The 10,368-nt window shown below is 45.3% G+C and overlaps 1 protein-coding gene across 1 annotated transcript in view; it reads right to left on the bottom strand.

The window, feature by feature from the left end:
• Window positions 1-2,796: 2,796 nt before the first annotated feature.
• Window positions 2,797-10,368, bottom strand: part of MYO16 (myosin XVI) — a 444,013-nt gene continuing 436,441 nt past the window's right edge. The window contains exon 35 of the mRNA XM_055335623.1: window positions 2,797-3,108. Coding sequence (XP_055191598.1) covers window positions 2,881-3,108 — 228 coding nt within the window. The 3' untranslated portion in view covers window positions 2,797-2,880. The remainder of the gene's footprint in view (window positions 3,109-10,368) is intronic.

Below are 10,368 nucleotides of genomic sequence, written 5' to 3'. Positions count from 1 at the left end.
TATACTGCAAACATACATATTTTTTAAATCCTCCTTCTGTGGAATAACATTCAGTGCTTTATCAACCAGAATAGTACCTCTGCTTATTTTGTTGAAAATGTTGTGATCATTAAAGAACCATTCTGAGAGTACTTTAAGTACACACACAGACTCGGACTTTATCTCCTATTATTATCACTTTTCATACCATTTCTACTATCACGGTTATCTTTTGAGTCTGCTGACTGTCCCGTCATGTCAGAACAGGTACACGGACATGTTCTGAAGTAAGGTTAATACGCACCTGAAGGTGTTCTAGAAAGTCTTCAAAGGGTTTGGTCTCTGTCTCTAGAAGGACAACAAACCTTAAATGAGACAAAGGGATTCCGAGACTCAGTACACATAAACTACCCCGGATGCCCTAGGTACCTCTAGCAGGCAACAGGTCAGCTTACATCTACATGAGCCCTAAACTGTGACTAGGTTAATAGAACAGAGGGTGGTGTCGGTTGGACCCACACATGCTGGGGACAGCCTACTTCATGTAAGCTTTCCCTGTAAGTCTTAACTCACAGTTTCACATACCACCGTATCTCTAACAAGTCATTTAGTTTGAAATTTTTAAAGATATATTTTGATATATATCTGATATATATAAATTTTCTGATACACAGAAAATTTCTGCATATCAAGTTGAAAATGGCATGGACTTTGGAACTGTTAGGATGAGGTTTTACGTTCTGATAGCCTACTTAAAGTTTTAATTCCAGGATGAGTATGTAGATGGTAATTACCATGGAGGTCTACGACTATGTTAGAAATAACGTGTGCAAAGCACCCAGAATTGTCATAGCAAGTGCTCAGTGCACATTTGAAACAAGTTCTCAAAAGGCGCAACGCCTGAATGGTTTACCTTTCACCCTGGTCCAAATAAATATACTGTGTGTGTTGGGCTTCTTCCATTGCTTGGTGGCTGAGGTTAGGGAATCAGGGAGAAGGTGGAGTGAGGCAGCGTGTGAGGCTCTGAGGTTGTTACGTAAGATGCCTCCCTATTAGCATCAGGAAGTTAACCACGTATTAATGGTGCCTTTTCATTTTCTGTATTCTGATGCTTTAACCGCCGGGTCCCTGGAGGAGTTGTCCCTCCTGAGCTAGTCAAGTCCTACAGATAGTAAAACACTCCAACCACTCTGGAGCTCACACCCAGCCATCTCCTTTGTTGGTGGCTCCCTCTCCAGCCACTGCCCCCTGCCCCCTGCCCAAGGCCAGGTACCAGACAACCGGGGACAGCCTCTGACCTGGAGCATCTGAAATCATTCAAACTTGCCAATTCTACACCTGCAAACCCTGCCTCACCTAGTCCTTCCCAGGGGGCTTCACAATATAGGCTTTGGTCTTCAGGTTCCCTGGCCTCTCTGCCCCCTGACTGACCCAGGCCTTCTCCCCTGGCATGGGAAGAAACTGTCTTTTTCATGGAAATCATCTCTGGATCTGGCGGGCCTATTACTATTCCTAAATGACAAACATATTACTCTTAAAACTGACATCTGCCTGCATAGCAGTTACACCTGAATGATCATAAAACCTTTCTTTTACAATAAACCCCGAGCGCCTGAAGCTTGCAGAATGCTGTAAGAACAGAAGGAAGGCCGCAGGGACAGGATGGCTTCACAACCCCTGCTCATCGCTCTAGGGAGACAGTAGCAACCACAAATAAATAAAACCATCCAAGATCACAGCTGCACCTTTTATTGGTACGGTGACTTTCCAAAGGCTGGTATGAATACAAAGTTCCAAGTAGCACTGCCTGATGGCACTGCCGAGGACTTCCGGACAGCCACAGAAGCACACGGGTAAACAGGGCGGTTGTGTTACTGGGAGGGTGGAGGAGATACAGCAGGTGAGCCATGCAGCGCAGCTCGGAGGGGACAGAAACCTTGGGATGTGGGGCACCAGCAGCACATCTCCGCGGGCTCCTCTGTACCGTGCAGACTGCAAGTGGAACCGACCCGGTCACACCACTGGCTATGAATGTGAAGCCACACGTGTGTAACTGAGCTCCCAGAACCTAGGGGGACGCCAGGAGGTGACACGTGGGTAAAGAGCTCGCAGTGCACTTGAGCAGAGACATTGCACAGAAAGGCTGTGCCCTGAGGCCAGGAGAGCAGAGAACCCGGGGCTCGGTCTGGGCGAGCGCGGGCTCCACTCTGGCCAAGCTAAAGCAGTGACATAGTCTCGAGGATTTCAGGTCCTTCAGGCTTAATTAAAAAAAAAAAAAAAAAAAAAAAAAAAGGCGTGTGGAGGAAAGAAAATTCTAGAAATGATTTTTTTAAAAAAATGTGTGTGTTGAAGGGAGCACCACCAGTTGTATCAGGTTATAAAACAGGGTCCTAAACATGTAAATAATGATCAGGTTTGTAATTCCAATAAAACACAACTGCAAAGAAGTCAAACGTATGTCCTGTAGAGTGTATTCCAGGGGAGCGGCGGGCGAACAAGGGGCGCGCTGTCGGGCTCAACAGGGCACCGGCTCCGGCTCCGGCTCGGGCTCGGGCTCCGGCGTGCGCGCCCCTCCTCTCTGCCTCCTCCCCCTGGCGCTGCCCCCCAGGTTCTCCAGGCCCTTCTCTTGCTCCGTGGGGGTAGCAAGCGCCCGAGGGCCACGGAGCTAAGAACCAGAGTGCACGCCACCCAGCCGGCGAGAAAGCACACGCAGTGCACCACGCGCAGGTGCACGCACGCGCATGCACGCCGCGCAGGTGCACCGCGCAGTCACGCCGGACTCTGCGGGCCTCCGCCCGGGATAACTGCGCGCACGAAGCGCCGGTCCGGGTGGCGCAGCCCGGGCCGGCGGCCTGGAGCCCCGCGCGGCTCTGCTCTGGGCGCCCGCCTGCAGCGCGGCACTCACAGGCTGGAGTCCCACAGCTCCGAGGGCAGCCGGCCGCACGAGGCCCCCTCGGGCTTCTTCACCAGGCTCGGCTTCTTGCAGGGCGGCGGGGGAGGCGCCCTGGGCTCCGAGGGGTGCAGGAGATGCTGCCAGTCTTCTCGCCCCTCGCACAGCTTCCGCCTCCAGTCCAGGAGTTCCCGCAGGGCCACGCTTTCATTCTCCGAGAGCCTCAGCTGGTGGATTACCTGCGGGAGGTAAGAGGGGACAGGGAGCAGCGGCTGCTGTGAGCAAGGGGGGAGGTGGGCCACGCGGGGTGCCTCGGGCCGCGGGGGCAGAGCACTCTCCAGGGCACTGCTGCATCGGAAAGCCCTCCCCACCCCCCCACCCCCACTCCCATGATGGCAAACAACAAAACCTGTAGGACAGGGACACTGGCTAAGGACATAACCCTCCAGGTGATTCCAGAGGCAGTCTCGTCTGTTTGCCCTTTGCCCTCTATTAGCATATACATTCTTAGGACATCTCGTGCTTTTTCCTCATTCATCACAGCTGCGAGGCTACTTGTAATAGAAGTTTTTGGGTCTCTGAAGGTTCGCCAGGATTCCAGGGTCCTCCCATCTGTGCAGCACCGCTCAACGGCCTTGAAGCGAGCATGACCCTACTGCTGGCTACGATGGCTTAACCCAGGGATGGGGCTACTCAAGAGGGCCCATTCACCATTCACCGTCAGCGTCTACAGAGAATCACACGAATACAGAAATGGTTTCCAAGGGGATGGGTGTGGCCAAGGACAGCCCACTGCCATATCAGAGGAGCTCAGGACAGGCAGGGTTATCTGCACTTGAAAACACTGCAACCTCACTGTGGCGTCAGAGTGCTCTAGTTTGTGACCACAAATCAAAGCAGTGATCTCAACTAGCAGCTGTGAGCCCTGTGTGTCCACAGAGACAGATCTTTAGGAGCCCTTGCAGGAGAGCATCATGACTGCAGTTGTATGGGCTTCTTCCTCTCGCTTCTGAGGCTACCATTTTTCTGGCCATTCTAAAGTGAGTGTGCTAGACATCACTATGGGAATACTGGGGAGAATTCTGGAGAAACAGGATATCTCAACCCACTGCCAAAGTAACTCATTTTGTGCTAGTGCCCTTCTCAGCCTCTCCATCAAAACCAAAGAGTAGGGATCCCTGGGTGGCGCAGCGGTTTAGCGCCTGCCTTTGGCTCAGGGCGCGATCCTGGAGACCCGGGATTGAATCCCACGTCGGGCTCCTGGTGCATGGAGCCTGCTTCTCCCTCTGCCTATGTCTCTGCCTCTCTCTCTCTCTCTCTCTATCGTAAATACATAAAATTAAAAAAAAAAAAAAACAAACCAAAGAGTAAATGAAAGCAGGACCTAGTGGTTGGCTCCTATGTGAAAGCAATCACTTGGCAGTAAGGGCAATCGGTGCTCTATTCTAGAACCAACACCTACACCTGGACTCCCAAGCCTACTGTCTACCTGTCACGGAAGAAGAATTTAAAGCTAGAATCAAGGAGATGGGCAGAATGTCAAGACAAGGTGATAAACCACAGAAGCTGGGCAGTCAAACCGAAATCTGCAGTGTATAACGAGATTTCTAGAGCCGGTTACTAGCAAAAGAAAGTCCCCCAAATTGTGCAGAAAACCAGAGAAAAATTGTGTAAGTGTGAAAGATACGACTGTGACTGTCCTGACCCTGAAGGGACCTCCAGGATTCCATGCTGAAGCAGCATGCCCTCTGGAAAGGGTCTTTTTCTCCAGTGTCCAGGACTGCACCAGAAGGACCTGGAAATGAGATCCTCCTGCTGGGAAGGCTCCCGAGGAAGCCAGACTGACTCTATGCTCAGGGAAGTGAGCCAAGAAAGGGAGAGTGTAAAAATATATTTTTTAATAAACACTTTAGAGTGCTAAATATGTATCAAGTACTTTTCTAAGCACCTTAGAAGCATTAACTCAGCAATCCTCCTGAGAGGATTGCTCCTGTACAGCACCCAGCCTTTCATAGATGAGGATATTGCGACACAAAGAGGTGAGGTAATTTGCCCAAAGTCACATGGAAAATGGTGGAACCAGCGGGTCAGCTCCAGAGCGTTTTCTGAAGTCTTACTCTGCACTGCTTATCACTGATTGAACAACTGTTTTCCAGGACCCTATCTACGCTAAAGGCCATGCTCTCTTTCTCCTTTCCTGACTTCAGATCCAGTGGAATCTGTACGCTTCCTTCACTTCTGTATGTTAGCTCCTCTACTCTCCACTTGTGTACGCTTGGCGATTACATTTAGCTGCAATCTCAGTCACTGTATGGATACTGAGCACCTGTATATATGTTCCTTGGCACATGGTCAGCTCATAGTAGTGATCTGCAAAAGATAGTGCCATGGGATTCGTTCTTATGAGAAAGTATGTAGTTGATGGAAGAATATTTCTACCATCTCAGCTGATTTTTCCTCCCAACTTCCTTGAGGTATCATGTGTGTTAAGTAACATAACTTCACATTGATCTAATTAGAAACAAACAAACAAAAAAAACCTTCACATCTGCATAGGATTTTGCAGGTCATGGCAGGTCATTGTTCCCATTGTAAAGATGAACAAAGAAAGAGATAAATTACCAAAATCGTAAGCATCAGATAGCTCTGGCAAATGGAGAACCAGCGAAACTAAAATTATGGACAGGGAGAATCTTTCTCAACAGATAATTAATTACCAGCTGCTCCCCCCAGCCCCCCACCCCTTCCTGGGACTTTGCCAATCCTGAGTTCTTCTGTGGGTCTAGAGAGCCCTTTCTAGAAGAAAGAGAGACCATACAATATCTTGCAGTTGTAGGAGATTAGAGACACAAATCAGGAATTGGAGGACCCTCAAATGATGAGCATTTTCCCCAAGAGACATTTGCTAAGTTGTTCAGATGTATGCAGGAGTGCTGCCTTAGGCCAAAAGCTTATAAAAAGCAGAGTGAAATCTGCTACAATGTCCAATGTCCAAGGTGCTACAGAAGCAAGAATCTGGGGTTGGGGGGAGCGAAGGGGGGGGAGGTAAAACCCTCAAGCACCTGACTAGTCTCATCTTCAAGACTTGCAGATTTTGCCCGGAGTGGGACACACATTGGAGAGCAGCCCGGGGACTCTGAAATGCACAGCTGGAGCGCATCTGTGCATCTGGTCTCTGCTCTCCCAGAGCTGAGGAACAAAGAGACCTGACAAGTTCTCTGGGCCAAAGCACAGCAGGTGCTGCCTGGGAATCAGAGGCAGAGCAGAGGCAGGCTGGTTCTGCACCACAGCTCAGTCCCTGACTGGACTGAGGACGTCCTCTCTTGCCTCTGACCCCTAACGGGATTGGTAGAATGTCTCAGATAGAGTACATTGTCTGCAGCATCTACAGTTTGTTTACCCACAACGCTGACTGTGTGATCAGAAATTACACACGGAGAGACCAGGAAATTCCAAAATTCGAAATTCCAAAAATCGAAGGACAGAACAGATTTGCAGATGATCCAGATTTAGGGTGAGTTGATAAAGACTTTAAAATACCTATGATGAAATGCTTGGGAGAGAGGAAATGATGGACAAACAGAAGAGATAGCCCAACAGACACACATGAAAGGAATTCCAGAAAGAAAAGATAGACAAAGAATGTGACAAGGCAATACTCAAGGAGATAAGTCTCCAGAGCCCGCAAAGGGCATCAGTATACACACAGTTAAGAAGCTCAGCAAACAGCACAAAAGACACACACACACACACACACACACACACACACACACAGGCAACTGCCAACAGCAAGAAGATATAAGGCGGATCATAGTAAAACAAAGACAGAGGAAAAAACTTTAAAATCCAAACAGAAAAGACACATTCCATTCAGTGGAACAACAATGAGAGGGAAAGTTGACTTTTTTTTTTTTTTTTTTTTTACTAGATCACTGGTTTATTATTAAAGGATGTAACTCAGGAACAGCCAGATGGAAGAAATGCATAGGGATGGAGAAAGGACAAGGAACTTCCACATCCTTTCTGAAAGCACCACTCTCCCCAAATCTCCCTGTGTCTTCCAACCTGGAAGCTCTCTGAACCCTCTGCTTTTGGTTGGTTTGTTTGTTTGTTTATTTATTTATTTATTTATTTTTAAATTTTTTTTATTGGAGTTCAATTTGTCAACATATAGCATATCACCCAGTGCTCATCCCGGCAAATGCCCCCCTCAGTGCCCGTCACCCACTCACCCCGTCCCCCCACCCACCTCCCTTCCACTACCCTTTGTTCATTTCCCAGAGTTAGGAATCTTTCATGCTCTGTCACCCTCATTGATATTTCCCACTCATTTTCTCTCCTTTCCCCTTTATTCCCTTTCACTATTTTTTATATTCCCCAAATGAATGAGACCATATAATGTTTGTCCTTTCCAATTGCCTTATTTCACTCAGCATAATACCCTCCAGTTCCATCCACGTTGAAGCAAATGGTGGGTATTTGTCATTTCTAATGGCTGAGGAATATTCCACTGTATACATAGACCACAGCATCTTTATCCATTCATCTTTTGAAAGTGGACTTCTAAGCAGAAGCCAGGACACAGCGAATAGCAGATTCAAGTACTGGAAGCAATTCAACCTAAAACTATTCTCAGTAAAAGTATTCCCCAAAAAGTGAAATAAAGATATTTTATTTATTTATTTATTTATTTATTTATTTTTAAATATTTTATTTATTTATTCATGAGAGACAGAGAGAGAAAGAGGCAGAGACACAGGCAGAGGGAGAAGCAGGCTCCATCCAGGGAGCCCAATGTGGGGCTCGATTCCAGGTCTCCAGGATCAGGCCCTGGGCTAAAGGCAGGTGCTAAACCGCTGAGCCACCTGGGCTGCCCTAAAGATATTTTTAGACAACAAAAAAGAGGAAATTTTCCATCAGAAGTCTCCCACTTTTTTTCAGGTTAAGGTACTTGTGAGGGTGAAGGAAAATGATCCCAGATAGAAAAATGGAAATTTAAGAGAGAATTAAGGACACTAGAATTAAATCCATGGGTCAACCAAAGTTATATGCTTGGGATGTCTTACAGACTATACATTAGCTGTAGAACAAGAATGCATGCTAGTGACAATCTGCAAAAGCCAGGAGTGGTTATGTGGAGTTTAGATGTTCCAAGGTTCTAAAAGTATTGGTAAAATGACCAAAGTAACAAAATTCCCTAAGATTCAGTAAATCAAAAAATGCATGCTTTCTTCTCTAGTACAACTACAGAAAACACAGGGAGAGAATGTGTAATTGGAAGTTATATAAAGAAAATGTGAAATCATAAATACTCCATTAATATAAAAGAAAGCAAGAAAGGTACAAAAATGATATAAAAATGGAGGCCTTCATAACAGGACCACATTTTCAGTTGGGGCCACTGCACATGGCAGCATCAGTCTGCTGACAAGTGACTTCCTATGGCTGCTAATCTGACGGAGGCTCGTGGGGAGGGATTTTGACACAAAATGTCCCAAATTCCCTGAGTTATTGCTTTGCTGTGTGGGTAAAAAGGGGGGGGGGCTCTACCCTTTCCAAGCTTCTCAGTGTTTACTAAAAATATCTTAATTCCCAAGTACATTATGAAAGGTGAAACTTATATACCCAAACCATTAGAAAGCATTTTCATAATGAGGATATTGATGTCTTGAATAATGTAGTAAGTAAAGAAGAACACCATTTTTGCATCAACAACCAGGAACTTTCTATGATTCCTTGATACGCAAAAATTTGACTGATGTTTGCAATAATCAACTAATGCTCAGAATAAACCCCTTCATTGAGAGATTCCCATGGAACTTTATTGTCTATTATGGAGATTAATAGGTATTGAGTAAAATCTAATAGGAACAAAGATAGTTGCCAGAATGGTATATATAAGATGGTAACATACTAGCATTATTGATCTTCCTTTAAAAAAGAAAAACAAAGAATTTTCACAGATTATTCCTTAAATGAAAGTTAAAATTCTGTGTAAAGATACATGGTAGCTCACTACTTGCAACATAATGAATGAAGTTCAGAGGGCTTTTAAAAACTATGATCTGTGAGGTGATAAACAGAAAATCAGGAGATAAGAACAGTGTGCCCCGACTAATGATGCTTAATCTGCATTATTTAGATTTATTGAATTTATTAGATTATGAGGCACAAAAATAACACTTATCACAGATACTAAAAGAGCTTTAATATTTTAGAATAGCAAATGGATGCAAGTATGGATATTATTTAGATGACGGTCAAGTAATACATAAACACTACAAAGTATTCACAGTGTTACTCAGTGCTGTAAAAAACGTCTGAATCAGTGTTTTGCCATTCTTTAAATTTCGTGTCCTATTGGTAATAACAAAAACTCTCACAGCTTCCTCTACCATTATTTCCTGTTTCATGATACATTATTACTAAAAAGGCAATAATGCTTTTTAAACAAAAATTTTGGTTTTGGAAACTTGTAACTACAGAGAACACACTGTCAGTCACCAGAGGGATGATATAAGAGATAGAGGCTAAGGAGGGTACTTGTGATGAAAAAACAATTTTTAAAAATTTAATTGTAGTGGTGAAAGGGAACCATTTCTTTTCAGAAAGAGAGGAACTGACACTGGGGATCAGGGATGCAGCTGGAAATGAGTGCCTAGAGTCTGCTGACTTCACCCTCTACCCCGTCTCATCCTGATTTCTTTGTTGACTAGAGGGTGCCATATTGGTGTCTTCTAACTTGAAGATCGTTTACCACTGCTTCAAAGATTTATCTTCACCCCACGTCACTTCAGACAGCTACTCACTTATTTATTTTCTTTTGGGGCATGTTTTATATTATAGTTGTTGGACACAAAATCATTATCTTTCAGAACCAAAAAGCAAGTGTTATGACTGGGAACATAAAGGTGGTCCCATATCCATGAACTCTTGGGTGTCCACACTGTCCCATCCCTGTGCTCCACAAATATCACAAATACCCTGCCTTTAGAGGAACTTTGAAGGATGCAAAACACACAGCCATCTTAACTTTGTTGCACATGGCATAGAGATGGAGTAGCTCAAAAAGAAAGAGATTTTTAAAACATTTTCCCCATTTACCTGGGACATGTCGCTTATGGAGGAAGGTCTGGAGAAACTTCACAGAGAAGATATCATTTGGTCTGAATGATTAAAAATGAGTTTGCAAAAAAAAAAAATGAAGTTGCCACCACTTGGAAAGGGGGAAAGAATAAGTGAGAAGAGGTGTTTTCATAGGCTTTGATGTAGACAAGTGCCAGCAGTGACACTGGACTTAATTCTTTCACAGAAAGTCACCAGTCTATGAAGACTTTGGTCCTCATTTGAGCAGAGGCAGCATGGCTGACAGCCCAGACCTTAGAAGTGCAATTCTGGGCTGGAATCCTACATCTGTCACTTAATGACAGTCCGGTGACCAAGCCCACCAGCTTCCTCATCTGTAAAGTGGGATCACAGTTACAATCTAGCTCAACAAA

This window comes from Nyctereutes procyonoides, unplaced genomic scaffold (genome assembly GCF_905146905.1).
Source record: "Nyctereutes procyonoides isolate TBG_1078 unplaced genomic scaffold, NYPRO_anot_genome, whole genome shotgun sequence".
Lineage (NCBI taxonomy): Eukaryota > Metazoa > Chordata > Mammalia > Carnivora > Canidae > Nyctereutes > Nyctereutes procyonoides.
This window is presented reverse-complemented; position numbering and strand designations above follow the sequence as displayed.